The following is a 20,000-nucleotide window of genomic DNA, read 5'->3' as shown; positions in this document are numbered from 1 at the left end:
GAAACATTGAAGGTTAAATTTGAAAAACCACGTGAAAAAGCTTTTGGTGATGAAAAAAATGAAAATGTTGAAAAAGATTCATTTGAAAATGAATACATAGTTAAAGAAGCTTATTTTAACTCTAAAGCACAAACAACAATTAATAAAACACAAATCGAACTATCTTTCACTTATCAAAACAACAAATATTGAATAAAATAGCTCAATGGATTTCAGAAGGAAGCGGGTTGGACAATAAAATCAGTTGAAAATCATTACCTCAGTATTGCTAAGTATGAACCTATGAAAGGAAATAGCTATATTAAACTACCAAATGAGTTATGTAATAGTGGAAAAGGATTGATAAACCTAAAAAACAACGATAATGAATGCTTCAGATGGTGCCGTATCAGACATTTAAATCCACAAAACAAAGATCCGCAACGAATTAAGAAATCGGATAAAGCATTTATTCATAATTTAGATTATCAAGGCATTGAATTTCCAGTAACTATTAAACAAATAAACAAAATTGAAAAACAAAACAATATTAACATCAATGTATTTGGGGTATGAAAATAAACAATCTTTTCCTATTTATATATCAAAAGAAAAGTATTAATTAATTTATTATTAATAACTGAAGAAACCAAAACACATTATGTACTTGTCAAAAATAAATTTTTGTTTAAACAAACAAAACACAAAGAAAGAAAACACTTTTGTATGTATTGCTTGCAATGTTTTAGTTCTGAGCAAGTTTTAACTAATCAGAAAGAAATATGTATTCAAATAAATGGCGAACAAGCTATCAAAATGCCTGAAAAAGGTTCAAAACTAAAGTTCACTAATTTTCATAAGCAACTACCTGTTCTGTTTGTGATATATGCTGATTTTGAAGCTCTTACAGAAAAAGTTCATGGTTGTAAGCCAAACGATAATTCATAAACTGAAGCTTATCAAAAACACACAAACTGTGGTTACGGTTATAAGGTCGTATGATGTTATGATGATAAATACAGCAAACCAGTTCAGATTTATAGAGGTGAAAATGCTGTATACAAATTTATGGGAAAAATGCTTGAAGACGTTAAATATTGTAAAAATGTTATCAAGTACAAATTCAACAAACCATTAAAAATGACAAAAGAAGATAAGAAAAACTTTTAAAAAGCTGATTCATGCCATATTTGTAACAAAAAATATACTGATAAAGACATTTGTGTAAGAGATCATTGTCATATTACTGGTAAATACAGAGGATCAGCACACCAAGAGTGTAACCTGAATTTTAGATTGACTGACAAAATACCAGTTATATTTCATATTTAAATCGTAGAGGCTATGACAGTCATTTTATTATGCAAAATATTGGTGAAATAGCTAAAAATCACACTTACAAAAACAAAAACGGAGAACAATGTCAAATGAGTATCAATGCTATTCCTAATAATATGGAAAAGTATATGGCTTTTATGCTTGGTAATAATTTAGTCTTCATAGACTCATTTCAATTCATGAGTTCAAGTATAGATAAATTAGTAAGTAATTTAACCGATGAAGCATCAAAATATACCTTACAAGAGTTTCAAGATGATAAACTTAGTTTGAGGTCTGAAATCTACCCATATGATTTCATGGATTCATTTGACAAATTCAATGAACCTCATCTGCCAACAAAAGAAGAATACTAACTGATGAATCAATCACCGACAAGCGATATAAACATGTTAAAAATGTGTGGAATACTTTTAACTTAAAATCTATGGGTGAATATCACGATTTGCATCTAAAAAGCGCCGAAAATTTCCGTAAAACATGCTTACAGTAGTACAAGCTAGATCCATGTCATTATTTTACATCGCCTGGATTATCTTGGGACGCAGTGTTAAAGATGACTGATATCAAATTGGGGCTAATGACTGACATTAATATGTTTCACTTCATTGAAAAAGGTATGCGTGGTAGAATATCATACATAGCTAACCGATATTCAAAAGCAAGCATACGATAAAAAGACTCATTCAGAGTATATTATGTATTTAGACGCTAATAATTTATATGGATGGGGTATGAGTCAATTTTTAAAAACAAGAGGATTCAAATGATTATCAGAAAAACAAATTGATAAGCTTGACCTAGCTAAGTACAGAGAATACAGTACTAAGGGATTGATATTGGAAATTGATCTTGAGTATCCGAAAAAAATGCATAATTTGCATAATTATTATCCATGTGGTGCTGAAAAGATCAAAGTTCATCATAATTACATCAAAAATAAATTTGGAAATAAAGCTAAGCTTTTATTCACTGATACAGACTCGCTGACTTATGAAATCGAAACCAATGATTTGTATCAAGACTTTTGGACTGATAGAAATAAATTCGATAACAGTGAATATCCTGAAAACAGTCCATTCTATGATAAATCTAATAAGAAAGTCATAGGAAAGTTCAAAGATGAAACCGTTCAGGCATGCCAGTCACCGAGTTCATCGGCTTGCGATCTACAATGTATTCATATATCAAAGACAATCATCAAAACAACAAAACCGCAAAAGGAATTAAAAAGATTGTTAATCAAAAAAGGATCAAACATGAAGACTACAAACAAACGCTATTTAATGACAGACAAATGTATCATACCATGAAAACCATTAGAAGCAACTTACATCAAATTGGAAGCTATGAACTAAATAAAGTTTCATTGTCATGCTTCGATGACAAACGATATTTATTAGACAATGGGATAAAATCATACGCTTACGGTCATTATAAAATCAACACACTAAAACAATCTGAATGATAAAGTTTACTGCTAAAGTTTACTGTTAAAGTTTACTCATAAAGTTTACTGCGAAAGTTTACTCATAAAGTTTACTTACAAAGTTTCATTGTCCTTGCTTCATTGCTATACCAACGAAAAATGGAATATCAAGTTTCGTCTACAGATATAAATCTGTTAAGCCGATTGCTGTGATTGGTTGAAAAAAATCATAGTACCGTCTCATAACCCTAAGACAATAGGGAGCTTAAAGCCCTGGCCAAACTATCAAACAAAGTTGGATCCCACATGCAAAATTGTTAGATGTAAATGTTGAGGTAGTGGCAAAACACTATCCAACATTGCTTGAAGAATTCAAGGATGGAAAGAACGGATTCAAACAAGGAAATACCGAAGAATGGTTAAGAGAACGTGTAGAAAAGGGTATGTTCACTGCAAGATGCATCCGCGCTTAGGAGATGAGCTCGGATCAATTTGCAGGAATTTTAAACGCCATTGAACCAGACATCTCCAAACAGAGCAATAATGATTAAGGAGCCTAAGAGTGTGCCACAGACACGGCCTTGCTTTCTACTTGCTGATCAAGGCTTTTCGCTGTTTATCAACAACCACGACGCCCCCTTGGTCCTTATCCGCCATCTCTGTTGCAATAGACCTTATTCACGATAGCCGCCATGTTGGACTTGCCTTTATCATGCAAATTAGCTACACATTTCTGAGGGGGCAAACAACACAAGTTTGAGAGATTATCACGAACATCTTAGCCACACAGATGATTTGTTTCACGTTCATTAACTATTTATCACCTAAGTAGTAAAATAGAATGCTTACACAAGTTACTTCGATGTTTGTGAAAAATGAGCAGATAACAAAATAGAAAGTCAAAATGTCGGAGGCAATCAAAAGACATAAAATTATTATAAAAGGTACTTAATTCTAAATTCTAAAATGTACTTTTAGCAATGTTAATTCAATATTTCGACGAGACGATTTTCTGCAATTTGCCTTTATTCCAATGTTTTCCCCCAGCTTAACACATGGCTAATGTGCATGACAATCTGAAAACCAACATGGCGGCTATCGTGAATAAGGGCTGTTGATGCTAGAAGCCTAGGCTTGAAAATAAGATAGCGATTCGTGATTGGCTAGCAGCGCGAAATTGACTCCATTCAGGACACAACTTTGTTGGAAGAGCTGCAAAACACTGCAACATTGTTGCGTCGAGCAAAATTGTTGGTTGTAATGTTTGATCAAAAGCAAACTCTATCCAACATTTGATCGAACAAAAAGTGTTGGACGAACGTCTTCCAACATCGGCGGCCAAACGGTCGAACAATGTTCGATCGAGCAAAGTTGGAGCGTTCAATCCAACTTTGTCCGATAGTTTGGCCAGGGCTTAAGCACGTGCGTTTTTGAGACGCGGACGGCAACCGGAAGTGAGTTGTTTCCTTTGATAACTTTTCTTCACCCAACCACATTTGCATTGCTGACCTGACCTGACTGACTGACTTGCTGACTGACCTGGCACGCGAAATGGTCTGTTCCGGTTGCCGTCCGCGTCCCAAGAACGCGTGTGCTTAAGCTCCCTAATATATTGATGATGACTCATTTCACGCTCGTGATTTTTTCCTGTTTCATTTACTTATGCGAATATTTAAACAAACTTAATGCATGCAACTTCGCAAATAATTTCATAAATTTGAAAAGTTTCACTGAGAAATTTGACAATAGTGAAGTAAAAATGTGAAGCTTGTGGTTGGTTAAAAATCACGGGAAAACCCCTTTCTTTATTTCTGAGAATGTCATCCTTTGTGATTCTTTCATGTTCCATTTGATTGCTTCTGCGAATATTTAATCATGTAGTTTTTTGCTTGGTAATAGTTTTTTTTAAACATATAGAAAAAATTTTTTGAAAAACATAGATTAATTTTTTAGTTAATTTTGAATCCAACGCAAAATCCCAAGGTCAAATTTTATGCATATGAAATAACGCAAAATTTAAAAATGAGCTGGTACCCGCAACTACTATACCACTGACTTCCTTTGCAATTTCGGGTAGTGAGCTGGGCATTTTTCCGTTTACTTCTGACCATGCATCGAAACATTGCTTGTAGAAACTAGGTAGGTAAATACTTAATTTAAAAGTATCAAAGTTACAATGCAATATGAGTTTCCCACCGACAGGGACAAGAATCGCGTTTAAAAACGCTTTCCATGGATTTTTATATTCCTCCAAATATTTTTTTAGGCACATTACTCGTCTTGTGCGAACCATAGAATCCATATCAAGCATAGTTAAGCCACCCTTCTCAACTTCCGATGTCATCACATTTCGTTTTACTTTGTCTTTTCCATTCCAAATAAAATAAAAAAACAGAGAGTCAGCTTCTTTAACAAGGTCTTTAGAGATTGGCAACACCGACGCTCTAAACATAAGCATAAACATAAGGTTTTTATAATTTGTATTTTACCTAAGAGAGAAAGACCGCGTCATTTCCACAAATTGATCGTCTTCTTAATTGATTTCAAAGTATTCCTAAAATTCAATTCATCTCCTTGTTCAGCGTCATAGCCAAAATAAACGCCTAGAATTTTAATAGTGTTTCAAACATTTGGCAATCAGAATGGCCCTCCCAAAGTGTTCTACTATTTCCTAAAGCTAAGGCTTCGGTTTTTTCATTATTTATTTTTAAGCCATAACTCTCACCAAAAGTCTTCAGCGTAACAAATAGGTTTGTAAATGAACTGGTGTTTATAAGAAAGCAGGTCATATCATCAGCGAAGAGGGAAAGCTTAACCGATTCGTCTCGTATCGTAATGCCCTTAATGCTATCATCTTCTCTTATCTTAATAGCTAAGGTCTCCAGAGCTATTATAAAAAGGTAGGGAGAGAGACGATCTTCCTGCCTTACTCCCTTACTTAGCGCAAAAGGTCCTGTTGTAAAACCGTAATTAATTACACAGAATAGCACCGCCATCAAGGTCCTTTCTGTTTGTCTTGTATTTTTTCTTTGGTCTGATCTTGGTTGACAACTGATTGAGCGCTTGGGACCAAAATTAAATGCATGAAGTACTCTTAAAAGAAAATAAAAATTCAGAGAATTAAAAACTTTTTCAAAGTCTATAGCTACTAAAATCCCAGGAATATCTTTGCACTTAGCGTAATCAATCACATCATCGATCGTTCTAACGGCATCAAAAATTGTCCTCCCCTTTACAAACGCATTTTGATTAAAATGAATTACTTTCGGAAGCACCTTTTTCAAGCGCTTTGGCAAAGTTTTAGACGCCAATTGAGCATCAACATTTCAAAGAGATATTGGACGCCAATTCTTCACCAACCTTTTGTCCTTTCCTTTCTTTTCAATTAAAGTGATAACAGCCTGTTTCTGTGAATTTGATAGTTCACCATATTCGAAGGCATAATTTAGACTATCAACTACCAAATTTCCAAACAAAGGCCAAAAGGCTAAGTAAAAATCGACTGATAAACCATCGTTCCCAGGAAGGAACGGTCTGCAATACGTTGTAACATTAATAATATCCAAGGGTACCCTCGCAAGCATTCCTCTTCTCCTCCTCTTCTCCTAAATATGGAACATCGATCAGATTATTTATAAAAGAGGAAATAGTCTTCATGTCAGCACATTCTACCGTCATAGAGACTGGAGTAATATAATTTCAATTATTTCATAAGCTTTTTGGGGGCGCTAGTAGACACTCCATTCCTTGTTAAGACCTTACGCACACTACTTTTCGTTTTCTTTGAATTTTCTAAATTTAAGAAGTATTTGTTGTTCCTTTCACCCATTTCATACCAGATTGCCCTATAGCGAATGATAGCCCCTTGGGTAATGTAATCGTACAATTGATCATATCCTGTTTGAAGACACTCCAGTTCCTCGAGATTTCCACTATTTGGATCGATATTGAACCCACGACCTTCGGATTAGATCTCCGCCGCTCTACCGACTGAGCTACAAGGTCAGATAGGAGCAGGCTGTGGGAACTGAAGATGTTAAAGTCACGGCAGTTAACTCTGTTTAAAATGTAAGTGCTACACGGCCAACGTTTGTATAAACGTAACCTTTCCTTTCATGCAATTAATGGATACCACAGATATCAAACCACTTTAGCTTAGAATAGAATGCTTTAGCAAAATCCAATAATATCAAATCGGTTTCTAATCCAGCATCCAAATGTTTACCAATTTCTTGGTACATCAAAAGAAGTTGGGCAACACATGATCTTCCACTTTGGAAGCCATACTGAAGGTTGTAGAGTTGATTATGTCTGGTCAATTCATTGGCAACAACATGTTCCTGAATTTTAGATATAACAGGTAGCAGTGAGATTGGTCGGTACTTGCAGACGTCATCATCTTTTTTGGGAACCGGAGTTATATTGGCGTACTTTCACTTGCTAAGACAAAGTTGATAAACGCTGTTCAGGAAGGAGCCAAAACCTCCGCGCACTCCTTTAAGACAATATTAGGTAAACCGTCAGGTCTGACTGACTTGCTTACATTAATGGATCGAGGGAGAGACGTCACCTCTTTACAGATACTTGGATCAGATCAAGAGTCTCAGTTAATGAATCCAAAGGAACAAGCTCCTCCGAAATATCGCTACAACCAATGTGATCTTTGTAGATGGACTGAAAGTACTTAGAAAAGGCGTTGGAGCGTGCAAGGTCGTTGGAAAAGACGTCCGTACCATAGTATATTTTATCAGGGATCGGTTTCCTTTTGTTTTTGTTATGATGAACTTCATTAGCAATGTCGGCAAGGTATTTCTTTCTTGACGAACGAATCCATATCTTAATAGATTGTCTGTTTTTACGAAACTTTTCCAATAGTACAGGATTATTAAAATTTCTGACTTTCCTCCAAAGGGTCTTCTTCTTTCGTATCGCTTTTGCCAGGTCACCTTTGATTTACAGGGGATGATTTGGATTGCGTGCAGGTACTTTAGGGACAAAACGTGTTAATTGTGGTAAAAACAAGATCATTCCACAATTGCCAAGCTGCATCGAAATCCTCCTGGGATGCGATATTAATTATACCAGAGCTCAAAGGGAGTTTATGTAAGGCCTGACTAATGGCTTCAAAATTTGCATTTTTGAAATTGTAAGGTAAACTCTGTGCGGGAGTCTTGAGAAGATAGGAAACCACGATGTCAAAGACTATGGGGTAGTGATCAGATGGAATTCCAATTTCACTAATAGCAACACCACTTTGGAGAGAAGAGATACTGTCTGGATTGTTAGTCAAGACTAATAATCCAAAACACTAGTCATACGCGTTGGAGACTGAATAAGCTGAAATAAATACAAGTCTTTTAAGATATCCATCAACCTATTTTAGTACAGTGTGAAAAATCAGTCCCATCAATCCAGTGTATATTAGGAAAGTTGAAATCACCCAAAATTTGCAACAGAATGATAATTGTTGAAATCAACCAGATTCAAAGTGTTTATAAAATGAGTCACAAACCTTGCGTTATTCGGTGGGCGATTGCAAGACATGATGAGAATTGTTCTCTCGAACTTTAGGTTTTCTATTTCTACCATGACCACCTCAAATTCTGCGGGAAGATCCGTGAAACATACTTGGCTTGAACTTAGTGATGATTTGATTGCGATCAGAACTCCACCACCAGTTCGATTTTGGCGATCCTATCTGCAGATATCATACCCAGTTGGCAGGATTTCGAAGTCAGAGATACTCTCGTTGAGCCAGGTTTCCGTCAAAAAAACAATATCCAAATCAAATCCATAAGTGAGGTCTTGTAGTAGTTGTAGTTTTGACACGTAGGAATCTATATCACAGCAGACAGCTTTTAAGCTCCTGACGTTCTGATAGAAGCACGAAAAGGTACTTGGAACTGTTTGCAGGTCCGGGGTTCGGATGTATGTCGCCACCAAGAGTGATACGAGGAAGCTGGAAGGTGCTTAAACCTTTTGTAACATGGAGGACTCTAGAAGACATGAAGGACCTGCCACGATGCTTGTTCGTAATGGCATTTAAGAGGCGAAAACCTCCCCCTGTACTTGTAAAGTATGCAGGTTGTAAATAAATCTGCTCATATTTTATAACTTGAAGAGACAGAGAGTCCAAAATAAGCAGAGAGAACCAATCATTTGGAGAACTCGGTAACTTGCGTCCGGCCGCTATCTTGCCGCTACCCTGAAAATGAGGGCTTGTGACCCATTTTTTTAGTTTCTTTAATTTGGGCATTTGTTTGCGCCTTCTCTCTATGATTTCCTGAGGGAAGTCTTGCAGAATCATATATTCAGTATCTTTCAGTTCAAACCCAGCACGGAGCACTGTCTCACGATCTCGATAAAGTAAAAAACGGGCTAATATCGGCCTGGGCTTACCACGTACGGATTTACCAATCCTATGCACCCGTTGAAACACCATATTCCTCTTTGGATCCTCAAAGCCAAGCACACCTTTCAGAAAATCGCACAAAACATCAATTGTGCCAACAGCATCTTTCCCCTCGGACGCGCTGGCATACCAAGAAGTTTCAAATTTTCTCTCCTGCTATAGGACTCGAGGTAAAGATGTCTCGAGTGTAAATATTCAATTTGCTTATCCTTGTCTTTTACCATTGCACGAAGATCTTCAAATTCTTTGTTGAGATGTGTAAGACCATGATCCATATCTTTAATCGAGCTATCTACAGCACGTGCTTCAACTTTCATTTTGTCAATAGTTGATTCGCCATTCCCCAGTCTGCTTGTTAAATCCTTTTAACATTGCCTCAATAGCATCAAGTTTGTCTAGTTTCTTAAGTTCCCCAAGAATCTTGTAGAGTTTTTCGTCAACATTACCGGCCATGTTCAAAGCTTGGAGAATCTCGTCTTCCTCGGCTAATATCTTTGAACGCTTTTCCCCCGGAGAAACTGACCCAGACGAATCTGAATTGCTTCTTTCTGATATTGTGCGCTTCGAAGATGGAGTAACAGTTTCCATATACAAGCAATGCAAGCTGCAAGAGAAAAAACTCAATAACCAGAACGGAGCGCTCGAAAACACGTCTACTCGCTAAGCATGACAGCCCCAAACCCCCAGACGTTGGAATCATGGCTACTGAAACCTTTATAACCAAAGGCATCCAATATCTTGGTAAAAAAGCTGTTGAGATGGAACGTTATTATGGCCCAGAATTGTTGCACAAACCCAAGTTGCCAAAAAGGGCAATTGACGATGCTTTGGAGAAATTTAATCCAGCCATTCAAAGCGTTGGATCCCAAGCGCTCAATCAGTTGTCAACCAAGATCAGACCAAAGAAAAAATACAAGACAAACAGAAAGGACCTTGATGGCGGTGCTATTGATATACAAAGTATGCAAAATAAAAAATTGTTACTAGAGTTTCATTTAAGAACGTTTCCTGGTCTTAAAAAATATCAATTTTGCGGTCCTATTATAAGATTAGATGAAAGATTATCACGAGGTGATGAGGGAATAAACAGATTAAACCAAGCTTGTAAGCAGCATGATATTGATTACAGTAATTGCAAAACATTAGCTGATAAGCATAAAGCGGATCAAAAAATTTCTAGATGCCGTAGAACAATTTCCAATCAATCATTGACAGAAAGAGCCATAAAGAACACCATGAGAATAAAAAAGAGACTTGGTCTTGGTTTTAACTAAGAAAAAAAAACGTATAAAGCCGTCAAGTAAAGAAAAAAGAAATTGGCAGCAACAGTCAGCAGATGAACTGCACAAACCGATAAAAAGGAATTTTACTCGACGGCATGTAGTTGTAAATCACATTGATGAAGTATGGGCTGCAGACTTAGTTGAAATGCAACAATTCAGCAAATGGAATAAAGGGTACAAGTATCTTCTTATGGTGATAGATGTTTTCAGTAAATATGGATAGATTGTACCATTGAAAAATAGACAAGGAGAGACTGTTAGAGAAGCGTTCCAAACCATCTTTAAAGATAGTAGAAAAGCAGAATATTTCTGGACCGATAAAGGAAGTGAGTACTACAACAAACATGTGAAAGACCTCTTAGGTAAGAATAAAATAACACTCTATTCAACAGAAAATAAAGAAAAATCATCAGTAGTGGATAGATGGAATCACAAGATTAAAACTAAGATGTGGAAGCAGTTCACTGTCCAAGGCAATACACAATATTTAGACATGCTACCTGAAATATTAAAACAGTATAATAACACTAGACACAGTTCAATAAAAATGACACCTGTAGAGGCTTCAAAAAATAATAATGAAGGTTTAGTATATTTCAAATATGGAAACATCAAAACAATAACCGAAATTTCAAATAGGTGATAAAGTCAGCTTTTTAAGGATTAAACCACTGCAAAAACCGTGTACGATCAAAACTTGCTCTACGTTGGATAAAAATAGATCGTGACCACACCAAAAAAAATTTTAAAAATAGAAAATATACTGCAAAGGTTGGCCAAGACAACGTGAACATAGGCGTTGTTGCAATATTTCGGCTGGCCAACATCAGCCTTCTTCAGGTTTATTGAATGGATAAATACTTGTTACAAGATCTTTATATTTACAAGATCTTTATATTTACCGGAAATGACATAAAAAGGCTACGGAAATGCATAAAAAAGAGAAAGAATAATACATGAGAACAAGATGAAAAAAACAAAAGAAAATTAAAAGGTAGCTAAACTAAATTACATTTCATCTCTTCTGTTAAGGCCTGCAGGCTCCAGTGTTTTTCCTCTGTGTATGAGGAATGCCTCACGAGCCTTTCTGATGGAGTCACGACTAGTGTGCAGTTGTTCGAGCGGTATAAGGATCATGTGATCCTCCGCGTGACCACTGGTCAGGAAGTGTCGTGAAACCGCAGTGGGGGTATAACTACAAAAGGGGTTTATAATAGGTCGCCTATGTTCATTAAAGCGGTCTTTAAGACGACGTTTGGTCTCTCCGATGTACTGAAGATTACATTTAGTGCACTGAATCATGTAAATTACATTAGGGGTTTCACAAGTAATATGTGATTTGATTTTAAAGGTTTGTCCAGTACTATAAAAAGTATATTGATTACGGCCATCTTCAATAAAAGGACAGGCGGTGCAACTAGTTTTATTGCACCGAAACGAGCCGCATGGAGACCCAGATTTGTCGGTGTTAGTAGGTTCCGGCAATTTAGCTCTAACTATAATGTCACTAATGTTTTTACAACGCCGGTAGGCTACTAAAGGGAGATTAGTAAAAACATTTTTACAGCGACCAGATGAATAAAGCACGTTAGAGTGTTTGTGAATTATACGGGATATGTTAGGTAAAGCGGGGTTATAGGTAATGACGAACGAAACAGTATCTGTCTGTTGTTTAGGTTTGGGTTTAAGAGCGTCGTTCCGGGAAATGTCAGAAGCACGTCGTATCTGGGTTTTAAGGAAATTAAGTTCGTAACCTCGATTGACGAGGTAGTCCATAAGTTCCTTACAGCGCTGTTTGCAAGTGTCATTGTCGGAGCATATGCGTCGAAGGCGAAGTGCAAGGCTATATGGAATGGAACGTTTAGTGTGGGTGGGGTGGCATGAGGAGATAAGTAAATATTGATGTTTGTCAGTGGGTTTAGTGTAAAGGTCGGTTTCTATGAGACCATCCTTGAGTTAGACCATCACATCAAGGAATGAAATATATGTGAGGGAATGCGAACAAGTGAATTTAATGGTGGGATGAAGGTTATTGAGATAATCGACAGATACTTTCAGTTTATCTGAACCGTCAGTCCAAATAACGAAAATATCGTCCAGAAATCTGAGCCATGTATGAGGTAGATACAGTGCGTTGGTGAGCGCGTCCTGTTCGAATTTCGCAAGAAAAAGGTTGGCAAATGAAGGAGCCATTTTGGTGCCCATAGCAGTACCGTGTTTTTGTAGGTAGTGTTTGTTGTTAAATGTGAAATTGTTCATGTTGAGAATGATCTGTATGAGGTCGCAAAGAGTTTCTGTGGGGATGTCCTTATCGTTGCGTTTGCGAAGGAAAAAGCGGCAAGCCTGTCACACTTCCCGACAATGCCATACTTGTCACGCTTGAAGTCACTTCCCTTTATACCAACATCCCTCACAATGAAGGTATTGAGGCTTGCCGCATTTTCCTTCGCATATAGTAACTATTCAAGTTATTTGTAATTTAGATTTGTTTCAAAAATCAAACATTATTTTGTAACATAACAGTATTGTGTAACACATAATGTAGTAAACCAAACACAGTATATGTTACTGTAATTGCTTAAAAAGGCAGCAGCCAGATATGTAATTATTCCTTGCTATTTCAAACGCATATAAATGACTAAAAAAAAACATTAGTATATAGTATAAGAAAATGAGTTATTTATCTGGAGTTTCATTTAATGATTTTTTCACTGAGCAAATTAAATATGGACAATATCATTGGATTATTAAACCGATAATCAATGGTAATTTTAATCTCTCTGAAAAACAAGCTGATATTCTAATAAAAAGGCTTAATCGATTTAGAATTGAAATTTATTTGAATAATGGATCTTACTTTTCAATTCGTATCAATTAAAATACAAAACCATGGCTAAAAGATATACTTAGAGATGGATTTAACCAAGAATATTTTGATTTCATATTATGTCCACCAAACAAGACGAAATAAATTTTTTTAAGGGCACCTGACTATGCTTTGGATAAGCATTCAAAGCGTTGGATCCTAAGCACTCAATCAATTGTACATAATGAAAGTTGAGACTAGAGGCCGTAAACCAATATGAAAAAACGATCAACATAGAAAAGAAGCTAATATAAAGTAAAACTAAATATATGCTTAATAAACAATGGATATGCCCTGTTTGCAATAAGGACTATAAATTAGCTGGTAAAACAAAGCATCTCAAAACCAAAATAACACCACAAAAATGCTTCAAAGACAGCATAAAATTGTTAGACAATTATGTTTAATTTGAAATTTAAAGCTTTTAAAGTACTTAAAAGTAAAATTATATATAGTAATTATATAGATGAACAGAAACAAATAACAAAAACTCTCACAACTATATTAAAAAAAAGCAAAAGTACTTGGCTATATTTGGCACGATATTTTAAGATTAAAATCAAGAGACCGTGTCATTCAAAATGTACAAAAATATGATGATATGGCAAAAAATGTCATCCTTCTATATAAAAACAGATTAAATCTTTATAAAATTTACAAAAGACATAAGCAAATTGAAAAATCAAGCCCAGTTAAAAACAACCTGGTTTTCAACTTTGACGATGATATATTTAAAAAAGAAAACGCAAGTCTGAAAAAATTTAAAATCATTAGTACACTAAATGTTCAAAATAAAAAAATTCAATTCTTTTACGAATGAATTTAAGACAAAAATTTTAAAACCATTGGAAGGTGATAAAGAGATACATAAAATATTTCATGGGCTAATAGAAAAGGTCAAAATTGTTAAAAAATTGAACGATAATGACAGAATCAGAACTATTATTCAAAATCAAAAGTTATCAAACGCTTTATTAACGGAATTTAATAAAGTCAACGATTACAAGTTAGACAGTATCGATGAATTGATAAAAATTCTCGAGTACAAGCACATCACATTAGAAGAGTGTAAAATTATAGCACAAAGTGTAAAAATCCCAAGTGGCACGGGCCAATTATATTTGCCAAAAGATACAGCAGCAAGAAAAAATTGTTACAGCATATGCTAATCTAAGACCTGAAAGTTGGACAAAATCAGAAGTTCATGATGGTGTTAACAAATCCAGAAAATTATAGAAAGACCAAGCATTAAAATTACATGAAGATGCAAATGTTGAAATAAATGACTATGGTAATAACTTAGATGACGTGAATAAATTTGGAAATTATCTGAATTCAGAAATAAACATAGCAGATTCTGGACAATTTAAGGAAATAATTTATACTGCCAATAAAGGTGGCAAAGACAAGATTTATTTATACAAAGCTAAAAATCATTTTGATGTTATCAAATTAATGACAGCATTTTATAATGTAGCTTATTATTGTCATGAATGTAAAAAAAACTATACAAAAAGAGACAAACACAAGTGCCCATAAAAATGTCTATCTTGTTTTACTTTCATAAAAGGAAAGAAATGCGATGGAAAGGAAATAATTGTGAAAAGTGCAGCAGAAAATTTTATGGCAAGCAATGTTTCGAAAATCATCTTAAAAACAGAACAAAATATAAAAAAAAATTGACAATGTTTGTGCTTTAGTTAAAAAATGTTTAAAATGTGAACGAATAATTACTGGTAAATATGTAAGCAATCACAAATGTGGCTATAAAGAATGTACAAATTGTTGTCAATACGTTGATAAGGATCATAAATGTTATATGAAAAAAATAAACATTGAACTAAATTAATCAATGTAAAATTAACAAAGCAATGAAAAAAATTATTGGTGTTTTTCATGTAAATCATATACAGAAAAATATCTTTTTTACGACTTTAAATTTACTCAAAACACTGGAAGACATAAAGTTAACTTAGCTATTGTGCAAGATTATAATGGGAATGAAGAAATTTATAAAAACATAGAATAATTTCGTAAAAGCACCATAAATGATAAATTCAAAGGATACACATTGATCGCACATAATAGCAAAGGTTACCATGCTCACTTTATTTTAAAGGGGTTAGTAGGCCAAGGAATTAAACAATATTGTATATACAATGGAGCTAAAATTATGCTAATGAAAATACCAAAATTAAGAATTCGTTTCATAGATAGTTTAAATTTCCTTCAAATGCCGTTGAAATCTTTCCTTAAAACATTTGGTTTAAATGGAATTAAAAAAGGATATTCCATATTACTTTAACAAAGAATGTAATAAAAAATTAATTATGTTGGTTGTATACCAGCCAAAAAACATGGATACAATCAAATGAAATCTGATCAATGGGAAAAATTTCTCAACTGGTATGAAGAATGTGTGAACAATGGCGTATTGCCAGAGCTTATAGAAGAACCATGGCGATGCACCCCGAGATTTCTAACCGCGGATCGCTAGCACAGTTCCCACTTGACAGACAGTGAGAGACCCTCTAGACAAAAGTTGACAGATCCCTTTCCTGATCCCTCCCTCATTGATCAAATATATAATTTTCAATATATATTACATAGTATCACCATTTTGCCATACAAGAGACATGCCGCATTGTTCATAATAAATGGCCCTTGCTCACGAGTATTTGCTGGGTGACGTAATCTGTTCTAAAACCCTAATATATAGATTTAGCCAAGCCTAAAAGCGGAGCTCCCGGCTTGTTTATTCTTACTGGCTGTAGGATTAGTGAAAATAAAAGGCTTTGGAACTGGCGCCTTTTGGTTTTCCCAGATATTGCTTAATTATGTAACGTTTTCTTCGCTGCCTAACTAGTGAATTCCACGGTTAATTTCACCAGAAAAACCGACTGATCGCATGAATCACGAAGGGATGAATGTGATATCGGTTTTTCCAGCGAAATCTACTGTCGAATTCGTCAGTTAGTCAATTAATTTTTCTTGAATCGCAAGAGCTTTAAAAGAAAACAAGCAAATCCTCAGCAAGCGACCGGAAAAGAAAAGAAGCCATTTCAGATTCGACTGTCAAACGCCAGCGAATAGGAATCACGCTAAAATTAGAAGTCAAGGACGTACTATAGGTCGTGATGTGACAGATCGTCTTTGTCGTTTCAAGGTCAAACAAGGAGTTTTATTGATGTACTTTATTTATTCCACTTTATCTCTGAAAACGAGATCATTTACAATTCGATGTATTTCATTTGGTTTAGAACCAGAATCGGCTAGAAAGGACAAACTTCAAACAAGATCTCCAACAAATTACCTGTACGTGCTCTAAACAAACTTCTGAAAACACAAGCTGGTGATCTTTCTCCTTATACTTTTACGAGAACTCATTGCGATTACATGTTTAGAACATTGGTGCAAAATTTTCTTGTCACTGTCGAGGCACATGGAAAAACAGTTAGGCAAGCGGAGTAAAAAAACGTCTTGTTCGCTCGCATTTTAAAGCCAAACAAACCAGCAACAGATCGATTATTTCTGTCCAAAAAGAGTACAGTTGATTGTTATTTAATTCCAGTTAACAACAACAACAACAATTCGAGTTTCATTCCTGAACAAAGGAAAAAACGACTGAAACACTTTTAAGAAATATTCATCCACTTGAAACAACTCATCCGTAGAAATAACAAACAGTTTAGTGTCCAAGAAAGGAATTTATGGAGTAACTTCTTCCACCAACTTTACGCTATTACTGGTGTACCGTTTTGTCGTTCTCGTTCCCTTTCTCTCTTCTTTCGTTTCTGCTCTTCCGACATAGGCCGTCCAGGCATCTTGCAACCATAGTAGATTCGAAATTAAAAATCTTAAGACATACCAAAAACTGCTATTCAGAGCAAAAAGCAGCACTACACAAATTAAAAAAAATTCACTCCGCTTTAAGTTAATATCCCTCCAATGCTTCACTTGAATAACTACGGCTATATTATGTTAAACCTGGATTGAAACCAGCGAAAAATGCAAGAAAAGTATAATTTCCAAACAGTACCTGAACACGAAAAGAATCAACTGTCAAGAGCTTTTGTTGACCTAGCATTGCTGTGTAGCCGAGTCGAGCAACAAAAAGAGCGCAAAAAATTTAGCCTCGTTCAGGTGTGAGTCTGTGTCTGACCTGGCTTGAGCCTGCGATCCAAGCAATAACCAGTCCCAGGTCAGCGGCCAACTTAAAAAAAAAAACAAAAAAACAGCTGACCTCGATAAGGTCCAACTTGAGCCCGCGATATGGTCACGTGATACTAATCAGCGGATACCTTGTCAATTGACCATAACATGTGTCAATTGACACAGGTGTCAATTGACCATAACATCGATGTCCAATATCAAAGATGCATGCTGTAAACTAGCTTGAGTGTCAACTGGAGTATTGCCTCCTCGATGAGCTGTAAACTTGAGCTTGTGATATGGTTACGTGATACTGGTCACATTTGCATACATGGAGGGGCGGACGGACGGACGGACGGACGGACGTACGTAGTATGTACGGCCGTTCATGATGTGATGGCTATAAAACCAAATTTTCTCACATCGATGGGTTACCATATTTTCTTAACTATGGTGCTCCGCGCACGCGCCGAGCTCCGCTATTAAATTATTTTCAGAAAGATGACCTTAAGACATACTTTCTTTTTACACCCGTATTGAAATGAATGTCAAAAAAAAAATAAGCGATGCCTTGTATCAGTGAGTGGCTTTATGAAACTCTTTTTCCTCAGAAATTGGGAAAATCTCTCGTTTCCATGCGGGGAACATTTACTATTTTCTCAAATCCCATAATACATCTTGTTTTCACCCCACCCCCTCCCCCCACCCCTCAAAAAAAATTGTACAGTCACTGTCTGCAGTTTTTTTCTGGGACAGGAAGATATGTCCCAAGAGAAAACAAAAACAATAACAAGGTGTATCATAGGATTTGAGAAAATAGAGAATGGAAGGATTTGTGATCTTTTTTAATGTTTTGGCTGCGCGAAAAAGGGGGCTAGACAAGAAGGGGAAAGAAACGCTTTCAAACAAAACCCCCTGCATTCTGGAAAATGCACGCTTGAAAAGGTCCATTTACACTACAGAAAAATACTGGGTCCGGACCCCTTAACCATATACCTTTCCGTGTAATCTATGTGTTCCTTGCTTTTATGAAATGGCTGGCTCCGGACCCCCTATTTTTGGTTTTGGGGCCATAGTCCAAACCGAAAAAAATCGAGTCCGGACCCTTTTTTGCGATCACGAGCGTTGTTTAAACGTGTATCCCTTCCATCTCAAATAAAAAATCTGGTCCCCGCTCCGAAAATTGGCAGTGTAAATAGAGTGCCAGGGACGGAATGGAGCCTTAAGGCCAGTTTTTGTGAAAAGATAAACCAAATTGTTGACTGTGTAAAGGGTAGAAAAATATTGGTCCGAACCACTTTTTAATCGGTTCGGACCAAGTTTTTTCTGTAGTGTAAATGGGCTTTAACCTACCATGCCTGAGCGCGCATAGCAGGATAATCATCATCATCATCATCATGATAATAGTAATAATGGTTGAGGTCACACTTGAGCTTTTTTTACCATAGTAAACGAAAGTTTACCATGGTAAATGGGTTTTTCAATGTGACCGGCTTTTCTCACTTTACCACGGTAAACGCAATTCTAGTCTGTTGCGTTAGCAACGGCGGTCGGATGAAAGCAAAGTTTACTATAGTAAAACCATCTGAAAAAGCATGGTTTATCTAGCGTTTATCTAAACTTTGTTTATTTAGGTGACATCTTGTCATAATGTTGAGAAGCATTTCGCGACTTTGCTGAATTTGCGTGCGACCACTATATACATGTCCCTTGGAAGCTCATATTGCCTCCTTTCAAAAACAAGGTAAAGAGCCAGAAATCTAAATCTGTGAGCTTTACGGATTGCAACGATAAGAAACAAAAGAGCCACAATCGAAGCTACAACACGTTCACGATCCATGGCGCAGTCACGAAATATATTAAGTTGTTGTGTTAAGACTCACGCGACGGAACTCGAAAAGTTCCTGTCTGTCATCAACTCGATATTTGAGTAGCACTCTTGTGACAAGGAAACGTCTGGGAAATGTACAAGTCAGCTTATGCGTTTTATCATAGTAAACTTTGTTTACATTTTTTATACCATAGGGGTTTTTACCTTAGTAAACTGCTAAGTGTGACCTCAATCAATGATGAGAATACTACTACTACTACTACTACTACTACTACTACTACTACTACTACTACTACTAATAATAATAATAATAATAATAATAATAATACTATTATTATTATTATTAATTGCTACGATATGGTGGAGGTGTGATTGGATGGACGAAAGAAGAACTTCAAAGCATGGATAGAAAGACCAGGAAAGTGATGACAATGAATAAGGAGCCACACTCAAGGAGCGACACTGCAAGGATATATGTACCAAGCAAGAGAGATGGCAGAGGACTTAAAGCTGCGAAGGTTGTGTGCCCGGGGAAAAAGCAGTCTGGGTTGGTATGTAGGGAGATGTAATGAGGTGTTGTTAAGGAGAGTGGTTAACTTATACGAGAATAAGTGAAGGACGCTATTCGGATTTAAGGAAGTGTTGTGTTCTTGACGAATAGGGAGGGTTTCAAGACAAAGCGCATGAGTGTGGCATCGATAAGTTTGATT

The 20,000-nt window shown here is 35.9% G+C and overlaps 1 protein-coding gene across 1 annotated transcript in view; it reads left to right on the top strand.

Moving 5' to 3' along the window:
• Positions 1–19,782: 19,782 nt before the first annotated feature.
• The window catches only part of LOC138053820 (uncharacterized), a 1,532-nt gene continuing 1,314 nt past the window's right edge, over positions 19,783–20,000 (top strand). Inside the window, exon 1 of the mRNA XM_068900366.1 lies at positions 19,783–19,837. Within this exon, the coding sequence (XP_068756467.1) occupies positions 19,783–19,837 (55 nt within the window). The remainder of the gene's footprint in view (positions 19,838–20,000) is intronic.

Source organism: Montipora capricornis, chromosome 6, assembly GCF_036669925.1.
Source record: "Montipora capricornis isolate CH-2021 chromosome 6, ASM3666992v2, whole genome shotgun sequence".
Lineage (NCBI taxonomy): Eukaryota > Metazoa > Cnidaria > Anthozoa > Scleractinia > Acroporidae > Montipora > Montipora capricornis.
Note: the sequence above shows the minus strand (reverse complement) of the source record. Positions and strands in the feature narration are given on the sequence as shown.